The sequence below is a fragment of the Accipiter gentilis genome, chromosome 1 (genome assembly GCF_929443795.1).
Source record: "Accipiter gentilis chromosome 1, bAccGen1.1, whole genome shotgun sequence".
Classification (NCBI taxonomy): Eukaryota; Metazoa; Chordata; class Aves; order Accipitriformes; family Accipitridae; genus Astur; species Astur gentilis.
Window position 1 is genome coordinate 36,728,234 of NC_064880.1, and position 20,595 is coordinate 36,748,828.

Sequence of the window (20,595 nt, forward strand, 5' to 3'; positions counted from 1 at the left end):
AATCACAAGAGCCAAAACTGAAAACCTTTCACAGGCATAAATTCCACCTGGCCAATTTTTTTCGTATCATACCATTCACCATACAGAAGGGAAATCACTGGTTCAGATGGCTTGTAACTCCAACAGAAATACAAAATTCCTCCAACACACATTAAGACTTTTAGGGTCCCCTTAAAAAGATTTGTACAGTTAATCTACTACAAAATCAAAGCTTAAGGCATTAAATGGATTTTCTTCAAGACACCATCAGACTAGATGGAAGAAGAGATAACAGGGAGGTTGATATAGAAGGCTGTTCACAAAGCGGTGTGTGCCACTCTTTTTGGCACTTTGCAGGTGACTAGTCTCTCCTTCCCTACAGCAGGAGCTGAGGAATTGGCTATGGCAGCAAAAAGAGCATTCAGGACTCAGGAAAAGGCATAGTACATGCTGCCAAATTCAAATCCTGCTGTGAGCTTCATAACACCTCTGTGAAATGCTTGGAGAAGCCAGAGAACAGATGGAGTCAGGGTAGGGGAGAATGCATGGGGGTATGTACTTAATTAGCCCCTCCTGGTCTGGCTCCATCCATGGCTTGGAAAGAGCTTCTGCTGGATTATGAAATGCAAGACTGGAAAAAGAACTATCAAGCATTCCAGACTCCCTCCAGAGTAAAACTAGAAGCTCTAATTGCCTTTTCCTTCCCTTATGTTTCTGATTCTCCTAACCCTACGGGAGATACATAGGCTGATGAACTGGCAGTACTGGACACTTCATTATTGATTCAGAGAGTGAATACTAGGGTTCAAAAGGATTTATTTCTTCACTCACTTTGCCCTTCTGATATCAATAGTCCCCTTCAGCTTTTCCTCGCTATCATTCTCAAAGTACATCAGCTTGGATTCTCGAAGCACAAACCAACGTCGTTTCCAGTTACGGCGTGAAAGTGTTGACATGCCTCCACCTTTTTTATAGAGCCAGCCTGACTTCAGTGCCTCTTGCTTGGTGCGGAACCACATGAAGGCCTCATTCTTCAGAACACACCAGCGCCGTCTCCATGGGTTCATGAGACCACCTGCAAAGCAAGGGAGCAAGATTTCATCAGAAATGCAACAAGGGCCATGGTTCCATTCTGATCCTGCTTCATGGGCACTTGGTTACCACTTCAGTTCCTACATGAAAAAAAGGAGCTGAAGGAGAGAAACAAGGTTATGCTTAAGTTCGGACAGAGAAAAACCAGAACAAACTAGTGAAACACAAATATACAAATATATACACTACTCAAATATTTTTGTACTGTCTTCACTTTCGTAGCTCAGGTGAGTCATTTAAGCCCATACCAAGTGGGCACAATTAGGTCTCGGTGGCAAAGATATCCAGTCTAATTCCCCGACATCTACCTCCTAGCTCTTTGTTTTATTTCCTTGTTTTCAATAAAAGAAGTAAAAAAAAGACTAAACAGAGAACTAAGAGCAGATGAAGATGATGATTCTGCAGAAACAGAAGAGGAAAGAGGGTTTCCTGGATTCCATCCTTCCATGGTTTTGGCTAAAGCTGCTTACCTTTCATGTAGAGATAGCTGTGGAAATAGGGTGGTCCTGAGCCATTGAAGATAGTGACTCGTCCATTACAAAACTCTTCATCTGTATCAATGTAAACATCCACTTCTTCTTCACTGTCCAGAAACTAAAAGGAAAAGAAGAAATACAGGCTACTTGGGTTCTCCTGGTCACAGGAAGACTGGAGCGAATTAACAAGGCTAGAGAAGTCACATGATTAAAAGGTGCAAAACTACACACACTCCCTTTACAAAAAAAAAAGCAATACAGTAAAACTAGAGGCTTGACAGCTTACCCATTAATGCCTAAAGCAAGAGTCTCCAGACCATGGAATTTTCATACCAGAAAGGAGAGTTACATTTGGCAGTGGACATGGCTAGAAAACTTCACTTACCTGCAGTAACAAACCTTCCTGTTTCAAGGCTGAGCCCACAGTCCAAAATCTAATTTAATGGGATTAAGAGAGAATTTTTCATTTTGGAGAAGTTTTCTGATTTTTTTCTGGCAGACAGGCCAAGATGCTGGACAAGATGGAGCACTGATCTAACCCCAGCAAGGAAATGCCTTGCTTTGGGTTGATTAGGAAAAAAAGCACATTCCAGGATAACTGAACCCTAAAACCAAAGATCTAAATTACTGAATTAATAGTACTGTATTTACTCATCCTGGTTCTCCCAACCAGATAATGGCCCTCAGCCATAAGAAAGTACTTCACACACAAAATCCCAAATTACCCTATCATCTCCTTTGCCTTAAATACAACTTCCTTTGATCGGCTTTATTAATTTAATACTAATGAAAGCAGCTCCTTAGATCTTTTCCTTCCTCAAATGCATGTTGCTTCTTTTCATTTTTTCCCTTCTGTCCTCTCTCCATGACCCCTTTGTACTCCTCTTTTGTCTCATTCCTGCTCCACTCATTCATACTCCCTCTCTTGCCATTAAGTCTCAAAAACCAGGTACTCTTGGATCAGCAGCTACTGATGGGATCTTGACCCAGCTGCAGTTATCTCTTCTTGTGGCTCATGCCATGACATAGTATCAACTGGATTTTTCATGAGTCTTACTCACTGAGGAGCCCAATAAAACCCTCCACTTCTATTTACATTTTAAGATAAATGGTAGAAACTAGCCTAGGCTGTGACAGAATGATTCACGGCTTGAAGATTACCTGACAGTGATCTGTGAGTACCTGCACACAGAGAAGGTACCTTTACTCAAGCAGATCACATCATAAAAAATTCTGATGGCTGGCAGCTGACATTAGGGAAATGCAAACTGGAAAAATCATGCAACTTTATAAGAAGTTCAATCTGCCATTGGAAAAGAATAGCAAAGGAAGTAAATTGAATTCCTTAAAAAAATAAATAAATAAATAAATAAATCCGTTTTCTAAAAGGTATTTTGTAGTTCAGGTCTCTATTCTCAGGGACATTATTTATCTGAAATATTTTTATGACTGTCATTGGCTTCACACCTGAGCTCCTCACAATCTTATGTGGGCTTATCTGACATCCTGTTCTGTAAGGGGATTTATCATTGCATTATTAGGCAACTAGCCTGAGGGCACTCAGGAAGCCTAGAGCCTAGTGTGGGATCTGAGCTGAGATGCTTCAAGTGCGGGGCTAATAGCCCAGCTTTACTACCCTGTCATTGTCCCTGTAGTAGGAATGAAAAGGTTCAGTAGTCTTGGTTGTGTGCACCCAGACCCACCCTGGATCAGCACAGTAATTTCTTCTAGCCTTAGAATAGTTTAACTTGTACACAGCAGCTGAAAATAAACCCTTGACTCTGAACAGTAAAAGGACTAGAACAAGAGAAGTTTTAGTGATGGAAACAAATCAAACCCCAGCCTTTCCCATTTCCTCTTGTGATTGTCCACTGGAAGCTCAGGCTACTTCTGTGAAATCTCTCTAAGGTAGAACATATACCTACAAGATACTAGTTGCCTGCTTTCAGTCTTCCTAAAAGGTGTTATGTTAATATACGGTGCCGGAAACAATCTAAAATAGCCTAGGTACATATGTGCTAGCTTGTGTACCAGTAGAGACTGGACAGTCACAAGCCCTCTGGCCTTCAGCCTATCTATGACTCTTCCCTTTTTTTCAAGCTGATTATTGACGTAAGAGAGAGTTATACACTAGTAACAATACCCACAGCAAGCAGGCATACAGTAAGGCGGCAAGGATGTTATAAATATCAACAAAATCAGGCTAATGTCCAGAAAGGTGAAGGGAGGGATTCTTACCGAGTCCAGGCTGCCACGGTTGGAGTCCAGGCTGGTACCATGGGAGTGTCTCAGACCTTCCTCACCATTCAGAGGCTCAGCTGAGGCACTACCTGCATCTCCACAACCATCAAACTCCTCATGGTCGTAGTCTGACTCCACATCCGGAGGGGAAGTGTAAACTGGCTCTCCCACCTCTCCGCTGTTACTCCTCTGCTTATCTGTGACAGTGCTGTAAATGCTTTCTGCTGGCTCAGAGAGGGCTCTCTGCTCCTTGGGGCTAGTGGTTCTTTCCACAGGTTGTCCTGGAGCAGGGACAAGCCCTCCCACTTCCCTTTGGAGAAGTGAAAGGCTTGTATCTGCAACTTCCTCTGAGTAGTTATCACTGTTTCTTGTGCCGTGCTGATTCAAGACCACCAAACTGGAAGTTGGCCGTCCTTCATCATCAGCATGAAAACCCTCATCCACTTCTTCTTCAGCCAGTGGTGCCACCAGGCTGCAGTCAATGTTGAGTGTCCCCTCACTAGAAAGCGAGCGCTCTAAGTTCTGCACACTTTCATCCAGATTGCCAAAATCCAGCAGCTCCAAGAACTCCTGGGCAACCCTAGATGCCTCCTTTTCCAGCCTCTGGATCTCTTCTTCTCGCTGCCGATTGATTTCATTCCTGGTGTTTTCACAGATGATAGACATGTGATCCTCTTTCTGTTGCTGCAACTTCTCAATCTCCTTCTCCAGTCTTAAGATCTCCTCCATCTGACGTCTCTCTTCTTCTTGCAGGGGAATATCTACCTCCTCAGTCTTTACTGCTTCCACCTTAAAGAATTTATAACAGGGTTAAAGCAGTTTCTTCAACCTATATGTGTTCCTTTCCTGGACCTTTCATTCTTCCTATCTCCTGTGCTTGCCTTGTACTTCCCATCTGCAAAAATATGACTCTAAGCATCCTGCAGTCATCCATGGTGTAAAAGCTAAAGGTAGAACTACTGGACCTTCAGGTACCTCCTTTTTTTGAGCAATCTACCTCTTTTAAGAATCATACAAAGCAGCTCACTGGGATCAGTGAAATTTTAGAAAAGCCTCTCTTTCTGCTGCTCGTGTTACAGCCCCTTTGTACACTACAATTCAGATAAAAGCATTCTGAAAGTCTGTCCTCTCTTTCTGAACTATCTCACATACATACACATGTATAGGAGAAAGTAATTATATATGAATACATACAGCCATAGCCTGCTTAAGAGCTGAGGATTTCCCAGAAATTAATTAAAAGATTTGGGGAGTTTGTTGCTTCTTGAGTTCGGGGTCTGACCATCAGAATCTAGGTCTGGAAGGGATATTTGCAATGAAGCAGGACTGTTTGTATCCACTCCAACCCCACCAAAACTCCACCCAGAATTTCTTGGCATTCTTTGGCATCACTGGATGGATGACAGCTGGTTGCTGAAGAGTTTGTCTTCCTCTATTCTCCACAATGAAGTAACAGGAAATTTCTAGCAAGTACACAATAATTAGAAGATGGAAGATACTAGTAACTTTCACTGACATTTAGCTGTAAGATAAAGTCACCCTCCCCTCCACAGAGGATGTTGAAAACATGCACACACAAGAAAAAGCAAGAATAAATTCCAAAAGGATTTCATGTACTTCCTGATAGGAGTATGACAATGCAGCCAATGAATTGGCCCATTTAAGCCACAATCCTTTCTGTTGCTTGTTCTCTACTTGACTCTTACTTGTGGATGAATGCATTTCTATAATCTGTCATCTCTCCTAAACAGAGCTGGCCTGTAACTGGGGAACAAGTGGTTTGGGAAAGAAATAAGAAGATACACAGCTGTTTTCACACACCTCAGGGTAGGTGGTCTGCTCTTTGATATATCAACTACCAACAATTAGATCAGTTACAAGGGGTTTATTTTAGCCATGGTAGCAGCCGGCTGCACTCTTATTTCGGCTGTTAGAGGCAACAATCCAGCAAGTCAGACTGTGTCACAGGGTAGCACATCACAAGGTCATATAATAAGCTCAAGCAGTAGAGATAAAAAAGGATGCTGCATGTTCAATACAGAAATTTTCAAATAGGAAATATGCAAGCTGGTACATGAGCATTGAAAAAACCCCTACCTTGTTAACTCTGTGCACCTCTGCCAAAGCCAAACACCTGCAGGTTTTGAGTGAACAAAGCTTGTTTCTTAAATAGTGTTGCCACAATAACAATATTAGCTCCAGGTGAAGCGTAGGCAATGAAGGACCCTTCACAGATACTCAAGAGAAGTCATACAAAAAGAATAACTGTTAAACTTACCTGAGCCACCTGGAGTAGCGCATTCAGTTGCTCCTTTTCTCTGTTAAAAAACAAGACATGATAGTCAGAGATAGACCCAGTTCTCCTACATGAGGCTTTCAGAATTACATGGACACATCATCCCTCCATTGGTAAGGTTAAAATAAGATACCTGTTGTAAGACTGATTAAAAAGCTTTTGTAATTCAGTAAAAATCCAATTTTCTGTGATTGGCATGACCTTTGTGGATGCAACAGATTTTCTGCATGCACTTAACTTTCAGATCAATCAGGAAATTAGATTAGTTGGAACACATTAGGAAGGACATTGGAAACAATGACAGAAAGACAGATCAGTTAGACTCATGAAAAATGTAAACATAATCTTCTGAAGTACTATACATCCATGGATATTAAATGAAGTTGTACATGCATAATTGACAGAAATCAGGAAACTCTGTTTTAAAAAACAGAACAGAATTATTGCAATACCAGCATTGAATTTGTGTTTCGTTTTGGTTTTACTGTATTAAAGCCCCCCCCAAAGTTATCAAATTTTTGTACTTTGTTAAATGATTAAGCTGAGGACTTTCTCTTCTGAAGACCTGGATGCCCCAGTTTGCATAACTTCTCAGTGGCATGCAAAACCTAGTTTACTAGTAAAGGCTGTAAGAGTCAGAGTTTGTTAGTAAACATGAGTAGAGGAAAAAAACCAACCTATCTCACAGTGCTGCATCTCCACCCAGATCAAAAAGGTTGTACTCCAAGGGAAAACTGTCACTATGGCCAGTTTCTCCATAGTGAGCACACTACAGGCAACAGAACTAGTACACAGACAAATGCCAGGGTCATACACAGGGAGCAGGGATAGGATGTGGCTGGATGGAAGAGTCTGCCTGTGGCAACCACTACGCAGCTAAATGCAGACTGGCAGTGGTAACTTTCAAGTCTGTAATTCAACCCCAAGCAGAACAGGAGGGCAACAATATTTATTTCCCAGGCCCTGCAGCTTTTCCCAGCCAAATTCTAAATTGCAGCTGCAAGTCACAAAGTCCTTAAAGCTCTCACTCTTGCACTCGCTCTCTCTCTCAAAAAAATCCAGGAAATGTTTCCAAATGAAAGCTGACGTAAGTGAGATCCAGATGGTTCCAGCTCTACTGAAAGATCTCTAACAGTAGTCATGAGTTAAACAACTGCCTTAAATGATAAGAGGGTTCAAAAAGCAGAGCCATTTTAAAACAAATCAGGAATACCACCTACAATCTACACACTAATTCCTGCAACTGTTCTTCACATTTTTTAGACCTCTGATATTTCTTGCTGCTTTCCATCCATCTTCCTGAAATGTGATACCCAAAACTAGGGACAGTACTCCAACTGAAGCCTTACCAGTGCCAAGCAGAACAGAAGAATCACCCCCACATCTTAACAGAAACAATCCTGTTTATAGACAGCATTTGCTCTCTCCTCTCACACAGCATGACACTGGTGACTAATACTGAACTTAGCCTGCAGACCTTCTTCCTGCTGTTGAAGTAGGCATTCCTCCTTCTCTGTCTGTGCATTTGATTATTCCTAACTATAATCTGCATATGTCTGTATTGAAAGTTATCCTGTGTTTTCCAGACCATTTCTTTAATTTACCAAAATTATTTGAATTGTAATCCTGTCTACCTATATACTTACAGCCCCTCACCAGATGGTTTTATCTGCAAGTTTAACAAGGATATTCATATTTCCTCATCCAACTTATTATGAGAACATCGCGCTAGTACCATATCCAGCACAGACCATAGAAGAATCCCATTCAAGAGTTCTCTCCTATTTAACAAAAAGCTACTATTGTTTACTAATTAAAATGCAATAATACAATGCAGTAAAAACACAAATCCTAGTCTTGCTTCGTGTACTTTTTTCCAAACCACATTCCTTATGCTGTCTTAGGAGTATTGTCAAAACATGTCAAAGCCCTTACCTACCCTCTGCCTATCCAAAGTCAAGTTACCTACCCTCTATGCCTTTTCCCTATCCACAAGGCATGTCATAAGCTATCACAGAAGGAAACAGGTAACTTTAATGCTGTTTGTTCTTCAGAAATCCACGCTGGCTCTTAACTCTATCAAGCATTTACAACTCTTTGATTATTTGTTTCAGTATCTTCCTGAAATTAAGGTTAGGCTGACTGGTCCACAATTCTCTCATTCTTCCTTTTCTCATTTTAAAAGGGGGTCACTACATTTGGAATTTTCCAGTTTTATGGAAACTCTATTGCTATCCACAAAAGAGGAGGAGGAGAATAGCTACTAATTCAAACTGCTTCAGCCAGATCTCAAAGTACTCAAACATTAATTTCACTAAGTCCGGGTGACTTCTTTGTAATCTGATTTATCTGAGCGTTCTCTTTGTAATCTGATTCATATGAGCATTCTCTAACCTTTTATTTCCCTGCTAGGTTCTGAATTCTTGCACATCTGTGATACTTTTATTTAGTGTCCAACAGTTAAGCCTTTTGGGGAAGACAAATAAAAATAGCATCAAATACCTCAGCTTTCTCAACATTATAATTTTTTCTTCCTGTTGAACAGTAGACCAAATTGCTCCATGTCTCCCTTTTACAACCAGTGTACGCATGATAACTGCATGCCACCTTTTAGTTCGTTATAGCTCAGGTTGCATCTTGGTCCTTCTAATTATGTCTCTGCATGTGTTGGGGTTTGGTTTTTGGGGTTTTTTTTCTCAGTAGATTAGCCATTTTGCAATTTCTGTGGACTTCCACCTCATTTTTGAGGTCGAATGGAAGTTCAGGATTTAGCCAAGTTGGTCTGCTAGTACCTTTTTGGCTACTCACTCTGAATGAAGCCATTTGACATCAAGCAGAAAATGAAAGCAAAATGAGCAGTTGGCCTGATTTCTAGAAACACTGACACTTCTCTACAATGATGCTGGGTTCAACACATCTTTCACGTGCTGGGAACTAAAGGGAAGGGGCAGAAAAACACTACAACAAATAAGCTAGATAGGTCTTTTTATCTAAAACTAGGCAGGGACAAGCTCTACTTAGTACAGTGAGGACATTAGACCTGAGAGAGCATCTCTAGCATTTGGTAACTGCAAACTAGTTACTGACATTCTGAACTTGCACAGCTTCATGTTGCTGAGGAGTCTGTTGTTGGAAATTGACACATTGATAAAATGGAGCCTTCAGTGTTGTTCAACAAATTCCTTGACCAAACTGTTCCATTATTGGTGTCACCGACTCCATGTCTTGTCCCAGCAGATACATCACCCTACTGTCTCCAGGGAAACTGCAGGCCATCTCTTTTCCTTATGACATACTTCTAACCTTAGAATTTTCTGATGCTTGTCACACACCTTAGTCCACCAAGATCCAAATTCAGGACAAGTATGTAACAAAAGCCTATAAGAAACATAACCAACTAGTTATGAAAAACTTAAAATGCCACAGGATTATTTGTTCAAACTTACATAATAATCTCATAGTTGAAGTTTTATGCTTCATAAACCAGAAGATTATCAAGAGAGACACCCAGTTTGGATAGGATGTGGGTAGCCACAGAGCGAACAGTATATGATGCATGAGGTGCGGGATTCTTAATAGGTGTACTGTCACTGCTCACAGGCTGCCTCTTTTTGTCACATGAGCTATTCCTTTCCCCCCCTGATCTTTGACACACCCATATCCCTGATGGGAGATACACAGCAGCAGGAACAGGGAGAACACGCGTATTCTCATGAGTGTAAGAACTGCAGTAGCAGCACAGGTGCGCTGCCCATCTTGCTTTCTGACCCAGCTTACTGGACACACCGAGACTCATGATACTGGTACCTTCTCACACTGCTAATCCCTCCAGATTTTGGAAGACTGCATAAAACTTGTCGCAAAGGCAACAAGAAAATTATGGATGTCTGCCCAATCAGTGAAACGGCCTCCTTTCATGTACATTCCAGAGCAGAAAAACACTCAACGGAGGTAAAAATACACCAGGATTAGCTTTCCTAGAGGAAGCAGGACGCTCCTTCTCCACACTGCTTTTCTACTCTAAGCTGCCCACAGGCCACCCCAGCTCTGCCCCTGGCACTGGGACGCTGTCTCATGCCATTGCTGTGCCAGCGTTACCATCATGCCAGCGCCCCAGGCCCGCTTTTTTTTTTTACACCTCAGCAGCTTTAGTGCTAGGGAACTATGAGCGCGAGATACCATCTTGTACCTTTCCTTCACCTCTTCCTCTTCCCGTTTCCTCCTACGCTCCTCCTCTTCTTGCCATTGTCTTTCCTCTTCCTCTCTTCTGATCTGTTCTTCCTCTTCTTGCCTCCTCCTCTCCTCCGCTTCCTGCCTCCGCCTGAGCTCCTGCTGCAGCAGGTGCTGGTGGAGGCTGCGAGCCAGGCGGCCACGCCAGTGCTTCTGCAGGGTGATCGCAGAGGCCTTCAGTCGCAGCAGGCTCTTCTTCCAGAAGTATGCTCGGTAGTTCTTTTGGATTATAACAACACTGGCTAGCACCTTTTGATACTTCTTCCTAAAAAGAGAACCAGACACTTAATACACCATGAGGAACACACGCTTTGCATTTCTCATGCCCTGGTATATTGACCAATCTTAGCACTGCCACAGAAAAATGGATTTGGCAAAATACTGCTCAGAAATGACACGATTTCTGTTCCTCTGCTGCCGCCACCCATAAATCATATTCTCCTCACTGTTCTCACTCTTCTATCTACCACTGGTTTGTTTCCGTGAGCACCTACTTTCGCGAAGACCCTCAGAGGATGAAGGGCAGATGTTTGGCACGTGGAAAGAGAAGGTCCACTGGCCCAAAGTCTCCTTGCATTGCACATACGTACATACATTCATTGTGCAATTGGCATAATCACTCAGTGTGGATTTATTATAATAAAAACATACAAACGGCCTTACCACATGAGAACAAAGTCCTGTATTGCCCCATCTTTTAAGTGGCCAAAAGCAAACTGCTCCAGGAAAGGCAAAAAGCGGGGCAAAAAATAAAACTGGTCATATTAATCTCCTATTGTTTGGGGGAAAACACAGTGACACTACAATATTGATTGCTGAATGTAACATTGTAACAGGTTGCCATAAACATATACATATATTGCACAACATTTTGCTTAAAGAGTAACGATATCAAAATCAACTTTGCAGCACTTCAAAAAACATGGTAGGGCTCCAAAAGAAAAAAATCATCATTCAGTATTTCTGTAGTCTAGTGAAGTTCTAGAAAAGTCAGTTCTTGCCTCTGCATTACAGATTATTGTTATCAAGGACCTGAAAAAAAATTAACTGGTAGAAGTTTGTACATGATACACAAACTGGGAAAATAACAAAAGAGTTACTATTACAGAGTAATCTGGATCAATTTGTAAGCTAGATTCAAGCAAACATTAAACAATCCAAAAGAGCCAAATGTAAGGTCTTGTATTGAAGAATCAAAGGCCAAACACACCTGATGTGGGACTGTTAAGAAACAACAAGGCAAAAAAGGATTTTGGGGCCACAGATCATCAGGTGAAGGCAAACGCCCATCACAATGCTATAGAAAAAAATACTATTGGGATTTTTATACTTGCAAGCAGAAATACTGCGTAGAAGGGGACTGCACTGCTACTTTTATCCTGTGTTCATTGTTAGACCCTCCATTTCAAGAACAATGTTAGACCCTCAAGTGATTTCTAAGGAAGCAGGATTGGAACCAGAAATTCTGGCTTATAGAAAAACAGCACATGCTCCATGACCATAAGAAAGAAACAGCTAAGGAAAGGCTTGATCCCACTCAAAGTACGCACATTTTTGGGTGGCATTTCTATTTATCCAACAGGGACATAACAAGATTTAATTGACCTGAAGCTGATGTCTATTCAGGCTGGAAATAAGCAGACATTTTTTAAAGCAATTAATATATTTAGACACCTTAATATCTTCCTGCAGGGAAATGATCATTGATACTATTCAAATCAAAAACTTCTTTAGTCCAAACTGGAATTTGCAGAGGGAAATTCTATAGGGCTGTTAGACAGGACCTTGGGCCAGCAGGCTACAGTAATCCTGTGAAGTCTTAGAGTCCTAGAAAGCACACTGGAAATAGCACAGTATTCTCACATATCCTTCCCACAGACCTTCTGCAACCCCCTGAGGAAAAGACACACCTCAAAATCCCCTTCCTGGCAATCAAATCCCCTTCAAATGGCAACAGGGACCCATGCTGACAGCTTGCCACCTCCCTGCACATCAAATACGTCAGCCTCGTCAAGAAAGTCAGGAGAGGGATGCTAATAGCAGTAGTGTGCAGAGGTCATGCTCTTTTCCATAAGTATTAAGTCAAAGGGAGGAAGCATAGAGAAAAAGAAGAGGAAAGGGAAGAGGTGATAAGAAGCGGGAGGTTTTAGAGGAATTGCTCCTGGGCTGCAGTCCCCTCACCCCTGCTCCCTCTGTCCTCCCTGTGCCCTGCACATGGGGTGTGAACAGCTGCACATGCACTCTCTGCCAAGGCAGATATAAGTGCATCAAAAAGGGCACTCTGACTTTTACAAAATGCATCTGCCAGAAACTCTCTCAAGTGCAACACGTGCCAAGCCCTGCCCAGCTACAGGCCGGCTCTGCCTGCTAATCTGCCAGGCTGAAGTGCCCCCTCGTTCCTCATGACCGCAGCCAAGCTTGCAGACACCCTTCAGCTGGAATGGCTGCACACAGGCCGTGAATTTCATTCCCCTTGTTCAGCCTTCCATTCACCCCCTTGCACCGGCCAAAGAAACTCAACCTGCAGGCCATGCCGAGGAGTTGGGAGACATCCCGACCATGTATCTATCACAAGAGAAGGCGGGGTGGCTGCAAGGCTCCAATGCTGCATTTGGAATTTAGTTAATTATCCTGTCGATGAGCTGTAGTTAGCAGTCATGCCTCCAAGGACTAGAGAACACAAGGCTATGGAGTGATTTCCTACTGTCTTCTTCCCCGAGCAATAAGGTCCTGCAGAATCCAGGGACACAGCCAAATTTGTACAGGGATCCTGCAAGCCTGGGAACAGTTATGTGTATTTTAGCTGCTGAAGCTGTTACCTGCAGCTCAGAGTTCCACAGATTAGCTACAAAAAATGGGGTCATTTCAATGGGCTTGATTTTCTTGTCTCACTTTTTAGCGGTCAGTCAGAGATACTAGGCTGCAGGGAATGAGAGCAAAGAAAATGTTCTCACCCTTAGGACTGGTTCTCCAGGCTCACAGAGCAGGTTCACAAAGGGGGAGAAACCAGTAAAATCCTTCCTGTGGCATATATACTCCTCTTCACCAACCTACTTTGCATGACAGCAAATGAATTTAAATACACTTGTACTTGCAAAACTAACAAAAATACCCAACTCTGCACAGACCCTTCAGCACTTGCCCTGATGAACTCCCTCTTGCTGGACCTTCTCCAATACAGGTGCAGTGCAACTGGAAACTCTTCACAGAAAAGCTCCCTAGCTATTTCCTCGCTGCCTGCTCTCCTCCCCTGCAAAGTCCAGTTACCTCCAGCTGCTTGTGAGGATTTCCACTCCGGCTGCAGAAGCACAGCTTGTTCTTAAAGATGAGACTCACAAGAGCAACACGTGGGAGGAAGAATTCAGGTCTCTGGAGACTGGAGGACCACAAGATTTCTAGCCAAGAGGAACATTACCGCAACACTGTCTCCATCGCAGCCCTGCAGGGCAGCGGCTACCTTCCCAGGAACTCAGAAACGCAGAAATCCAGTTCGCCCGCAGTGATGTTTCCCAGAAAAATCAATTTTCTCGTGCTAATCCCTACCCCTCTCTCCACATGCTAGACATAAAGTAAAATAGAGCAGAGGCCCTGACACAAAGAATTTGCAGTCTCATGTACAAACAATAGAGCTAGCTCATTTGTCTTCCTAGAGGGAAATAAATTAGTGAATACAAGCCCCTGAGACCAAATGCGTATTTTGCTGATATTCCACGTTGGCGAGGCAGGGTGCAACCCTTGCACACGTTTCCCAAAGCAAAATGAGCTACCTGGTGTAACTGGAGCACTAAGAAGAGTGCCTGCTGGCACAGCTCTGCTGGCCAGGGATTTCACCTCCTCACACCCCTGACTGACAGGTGTCTGGAGCAGAGACCAGCCAGGACAGAGCATCTTACTGGGATTAAGCGTGCATGCCACAGCCATTAAGGAGTCAGCTGTTACACTGACTGCGAGGGGCAGAGGAGGGGCGGTTTGCCTGCAGTTGGTTCTCCCAACCCTCCTCTGGTCAGGTGCAGAAGGGAGCGGCGAGAGGAGATTACTGGTGCAAAGCTGGCCAAAAACCAATTCTGAAGAGTTAATTAAAAGGAGAGGGAGATCACGAGGCAAACAGGCAGGGCGAGGAAAGAGGGTGAGCGAAGGCAGAGCTGCAAGTGAGGAAGAAGCGACTTGCAGGGGGAGCAGAGAACAGAGTTGACAGGCGTACGGAAAAGGAGGGGACCCAAAGCGTAGGTGGGGCCCAGCCAGGAGAGCCCTGAAGGCAAGGAAAAGGTGTCACCGGAGGCGGGCGGTGGGTACAGAGGTCCCCGCAGAAGCCTGCCGAGCAGCTCTGAGGGAGGGTGCAAGCGTGCACAGGATTGAAGAAGAGGTGGCAAAGGTGCAGAACGGTACCAGCAGAACCGATGCCGGCAGGGAGGGCAGATACATTCTTTCTCCTTGGCACAGAGGAGGGGAAGAAGGGAGGGATGCGGGGGGACGAGCGAGCGAAGCAGAGGGTCGGGGCAACCCAGGCACACGAGCACAGGGATGGTGGGGCAGCCCCCAGCACTGACCTTGCCATGTAGCCCAAGACGTGGGCCCGGATGACTATAGCTGCTTTCCTCAACTCCTCTTCCCGATCCTTCTCCAGCTTCTGCTCAAGAGCCTCCTTCAGGAAAACCTGACGCCACGGGGAGGAGTTTCAATAAACACAAAGAGAGGAAAGAAGTCAGTCCCCGGGAGAGCCGGGAGGTTCCATCCCCGGCTGACCAGCGCGGAGCGCGCTCGGCGTCCGGCCGCCCGCGCCGGCCTCGGCGCCTCGCCCCGGGGGGGCCGTGGTGCTCGGAGCACCGGGAGAAAGTTTTGCAGCGACGGGAGCCAAACTCTGCGCCCAACCCCCGCCTCCCTCACTCTGTGGTCAAGACTTAAAAGAGAGGGAGGGAGGGAGCGGAGGAAGGAGGGAAAGAGGAGGGAGGAGGAGGAGAGCCTGGGCTTGCGCCTGCCATTAACCCTTTCCCAGCCGACAGCGTTCCCCGCACAAGCCAGCACCTCCCTGCAGCGGGCACCGATACCTGCCGGCAGGATTCAACACTTTGCAACGAAACTCCTCCGCGTTTCAAGGAAGGAGAGGAGCGATACGTTTCTAGACTCCGGGAAGCAACCTTAACGGCAATCCTAATAATGGCAGACAGCTGGAAAGCTACAAGCCCTGTTGAGGTGCAAAGCTGAGCCTACCCGCACTCCACCGGAGCTGAAGCCCTCCGCCAACCGCCAGAAACTCTGAGGTGGAGATGCTTCTGTGCTGAAGAGGTCCAGCAGTGCAGCATGCGCTAGGGGGAACTGAGCCCCGATGGGAGACGTCTCCAAGTATTACTGGTTGCGCTTCAGTGGCCAGCATTTTAATTCTCAAGCATCTCCCATCACCTAGAGTTCAAACCTCTGTTCAGTGCTAAACGCTGGCGCGAGGGATGACGGTGCTATCTTAAGAGACAAAAAAGGACTGAGATACAAGCAAGATAAGGGCATGTTTACAGGAATTGTGCTGACATATCTGAGCTACTTTAAGTCAGCTGGCTTGCATTACGTTAGCACGGGGTTCGTCACAAACTGCTGAAATAAATGCTTTGCTTTTTGAGGTGGACTGCAGCATGCATGGAGCTCCATGGCGCGGCTAGCGGTACCCACCCTAGAGTAAGTTGGCTAAGGTATGTCCATACAAGCTGCAGTCCCAGCAGCAATTGCCATATGGCCATGCTCGCCTGACCTGCTGCCTGACATTGGCTAAATCACTGCCAGGGCCAGCAGCAGAATGGACTACACTAGAAAAGTGCTGCCCTACTTGTTAAAGCACTGCCACGAACGCAGGCTGTGAGCTGACACTCATCATTCTGCAGAACCACATTAATCAGTAAAAACTCCTTACAAATTTATTGGATCCATGCAGCTATGCTGAGAGTCCAGAGGGATGTTCAGAGATTTGAACAGTCATTTAGTCCAGTGTTCTGCACAAACTCTCCCTCTCCCCACTTACCTCCCCTTATGTCTCCGTATACCTTCCCTTCCATCACTGCTTTTGGCCTCATCATTTATTCAGGCTCTTTTTTCCCCTGCAATGGCCACCATGTACTGAAACTTCTCCTGGAGTTAGTACCCATAGCCAGTGGCTTCCCTGGACTCGAACTTCTCCTGGGGAGCCATTTCCATTAAGACGGTCTTAAATGAGCTGTTTTGGAATGACTAAGTAACCATGGGTAGCCTTGAAAGAAGGTTCATTATCCAGGTACTGCCAACCATGAAGCTGGCATCCTTCCCTGCAGGTTGTACATCCACTCCGCCTGTCAACTCAACAATCTTTTAAAGACTTCTTTGAGGCAGGGATTGCTCTTTCCATTACATTCCAGAACCAAGCAGCAGTCACCCATTTCAAGAATGCAACCAGCAAAACACTGTCTCGGTCCATTATCTTCATCAAATTGGAAATATTCAGTCCATCAGTATTTCCCTAGCAAGCACAGACATTGCTGTGCCAGTAAGGAGGGGGAAAAAACCCCTAACTTCAGGGCATGCAGAGTTCAACAAGACCCAACCCTAATCCTATAGGGTTTTCTATATATGCTTGATAGTGAAAGGTTAATCTCAAATAACAATATCTAGTTATAAGATATTAGCATTTTGAGGGGGTTTTTAGACTCCTGTAGATGACAAGGAAGAGTAAAATGTATTAAAATCCACAAATATTTTTGATGCCTTGTGGAAATAACTTGGAAGATGGCCGTTTCTTTGTCATAATTCATAGTCACTTTCTGAAAACATGGCATCGCTTTCATCTGAGGAAGGAATGATTGAACAAAACATACGAGGTATTAGGCACTGGCCAAGTTTTAAACCACAGTGCAGCACCACAGTGTTCCTCACAAAACCTCAATGCCTGCATGCACCATCAGTGCAACAGTGAACACGTTAAGGTTACGTGTAGATCAGCAGCCACAGATGTAACCGTGTGTGCACCCATGTGTACCTAAGTGGGATCATATGATTCTTGGGGACAACAGAAAAGCAGGAAGTGGGTCACTGTGACCTGGATGCCAAATAGTCTACAGAAACCTCCTCCTTCATCAAACAGGCCCTGCAAAACAGCAGGCTGAAATGTGGAAATGAATGCTTTCAAACAGCAAGGATTACCACGTTCAACAGCTATAGGAAATCTGTGTTGTGGGTATGGGCAAGTATGGCAGAAGGTCCAGGCGCACTGAAGAAAGGGGCACAGAAGCTGCTGCTCCATCCCAGCACATCCCCAGTGAAGACAACGGCACCTTAGCACAAGTTCTTCCATCGTCGCACTGCCTGTTTGCATCCAAGCCCTCATCTCTGCCATGCCACCAGATAAAACCTGCCTTGTATACATTAATACCTCTTATAAACATTAGTTTGACAATTGCCTGCACAGCAGCTGCTCTATTCTTAATGAAAAACACAAAGATCATCCTGCCCTTCCTCCTCTATTTCCTTTCCCAAGCTTCACAATCCACTGCACTAATTCACAGACTCTTTTCCTTCCTCCTCCAAACAATTGCTAGGGATATAATTATCCTTCCATTCATTTTGCAGGAAGTATTCCCCCTTCTATAAGCCTTGCTCTTCACCCACGCCTTATACTTCTTCCTAGGTTACATCCCCATTGGCCTGTCACACCTCTTTCAGTAGCTAATCCTGACTCCATAAGCCAAGGTTAGTTCTGGGAATTGCTACCTGGGTACCCAGAGCTGCACCTGTAGCAGCAAAAGTGGCAGCAAGGGCACACAGGGGACTTCCTCTCCAGGACAATGACCTACACTCTGTGCCCTTTAGCTGGCAGCTTTACTTCACCCTTACCTGAAAGCCTCTGGAAAAATTAGGGCTCTTTTCTTCATCAACCCAAGTATTCCAGGCCTGTGTTACCTAGCACCAGCTAAAACGTGAACGCAGACAAAGCACTCTGTAATCCAAACCCAAGACACAACAGCTGCACCACTGCTCTGCGCGGCCTCACCTTGGCATCCGCTTTCCCAGGGGCAGGCTTTCTGGAGGCACTGTCACAAAGTGGAGTTGCAAGAGGGGTCTCCAAGGGAGCAATGAAATGGCTTTGCCACCATCTGAGCATGGGCAAGAACGTCAAGCAACTCATCTGAGGAATGAAATGGCAGGGCAATAGCGACAGCACCTTGGAGCAGCCACGGGCTGGCCAGCCATTCAGGATGGCAGCAAGGGTGGAACAGGCCAGGACAGCCTTGAAGTGATATATCCTCTAGAATAAATAGAACTGCTGCCCTCTACCAGGATACACAGCTCTAATCCAAACTTTGCCAAATATCAAATAACTTCTACAACCAAACAAGATGCTCAACTGCTCCCCAACTCCTTTCAGTTTTCCTTCTCAGTCATAAAGAAATAAGGAGATACAAAGACTGACATTCTTAATCGTTTCTTTCTTCCCACAATCTTCAGACCCGACAGCAACCAGTGCCCTAGCAGAAAGACTGCTGTTTACCAACATGCCTCATACAGCTCTTCAGCCAAGTTTTAGTTTATAGGACACAATTGTTCAAAAAAATTACATTAGAGTACATCCAGTGTTTTGGCAAAATATGACACATTTTTTTTGCCACAATTTACCACCTCCATTGTTTTTCAAAAAGAATTTGTCTGAGCAGGTCAAGGAGTGAGTGAAACCAGACAGATGGACTCAGTCCTTCAGCATGAACAACAGGGACTGAAGAGAAAGGGATCCTATTGCTGCCAGGGGCTCAAAGCAGCCTGGATTTCCTGCTTGTCATCAGTCTGTTGTAGTCCCTGGACTCCAGCGATATAGCTTATAGTCTTTTATACTCTAAAAGGTGAGTATGTGCACGTGAGTTTGGTCCTCACATGCATTTCCCTGCTGCCCTTGCTGTAGCCCAGCAATCTTCCATCTCTTGTCATGCTAGGAAAAAAGTTCAAACTCCATGTTTACCAGCTTTAACCACCACTTGCTAAAGCTTCCCAGGCACAAGCAGCTCTGCAACACACACACACACACACTCCACACAGGCTTTAATACTAAAATGCCGTGAGACTGGCAGCCACCCAAGTAGTGTAGGTTATCTAGGGACAATAATGACTGAAATGGTTCCTGGTTTGCAGGGACCAGTGAGGAGACACCAGATTCCCAAATCAAAGATGGGGAACACTTTAATCACAGAGCAGAAATATGTGCTGAGTGTGCTAAAGTGATAAAAACTTTCCTGAACACCAGCGGAGGCATGTGAAGGAAGGCCTTAGAAACTTCAGGTTAATACATCTCCTTTCCACAGCAATGGCAAGCGGTTTCCTTGGTTCTCATGCAGAGTTTAGAGCACAGACTACCAACTGGGCTACCTCCACTCCTCTAAGAAGGGGAGTGAGGGATTTTGCTCTCCTAAGAAACATTACAGTCTATCCACTCATTAAGAAATGATTGCTCGAAGCAACAAATATCATTATCTGATCTCCTGGACAAATGAAATGTGAGCATTCCCCAGAATCGCTATTGGTTCCATTGTGACCCTGGAAATATTCTGAACTACTTTTTTGAAGGCTTAAGGGCAAAAAAAGCAAGAAAAGTTGCTTTGATGGACTACCATCTGCTCTGGATATGGACTGCATACCCACTACTTAGAAATGCTGTCCACACTGGACACCATCCATCTTGGAATATTCTTTGAAGAATTTACTGGAGTATGTGGAAAGCTGTAATAAAAGACAGTTTCCTCCTCCCAGATTTCTACAGCAGTTTACCTCACAACATTCACATCTATGTCTGTGTGAAGCTGTCTCAAAGCTTGAAAAAATTCCGACTGAAACACCCAGCTCCCTCCCCATTAAATGAAAGATAATGGTACATTTCCAGCTGGATGTCTGGAGGAAAAAACCAAAACAAAACCAAACCCCCAAAATCCTGACTGTACCAGGCAAGAGAGAAGTGTTAAACATTCACCAAAACAGAAACAAATTCTGAATTATGCAAGTGGGGAGAAGCATCTGGATACCTTTTCCTAAAAAATGTATGCTAGCATCTGGGCTAACTGCACAAACCATCAGCTGAGCTTCCACAGCAGAAAGCTGTCACACATCTGGTGATCTAGCTACCTATTCACAGTTTAGATACATACCAAGCAGCAGCTCACTGTCTCCTGCAGGAATTTTGGTTACCCAAGCAGAGGTAAGTATTTGGCACAAGAGGCAAGAGTTAATGGCACACATTGCAATTGCATACAATGACACCCATGCTTGTTCTCCTTGGATCCTTAAATT

General features: G+C 44.5%; 1 protein-coding gene across 1 annotated transcript in view; it reads right to left on the reverse strand.

Moving 5' to 3' along the window:
• The window catches only part of LOC126040990 (unconventional myosin-X-like), a 98,002-nt gene that overhangs the window by 22,190 nt on the left and 55,217 nt on the right, over positions 1–20,595 (reverse strand). The window contains exons 22-27 of the mRNA XM_049806159.1: positions 14,862–14,968; positions 10,274–10,579; positions 6,067–6,106; positions 3,786–4,577; positions 1,542–1,665; positions 811–1,054 (exon numbers count right to left, since the gene is read on the reverse strand). Of these exons, the coding sequence (XP_049662116.1) occupies positions 811–1,054; positions 1,542–1,665; positions 3,786–4,577; positions 6,067–6,106; positions 10,274–10,579; positions 14,862–14,968 (1,613 nt within the window). The remainder of the gene's footprint in view (positions 1–810; positions 1,055–1,541; positions 1,666–3,785; positions 4,578–6,066; positions 6,107–10,273; positions 10,580–14,861; positions 14,969–20,595) is intronic.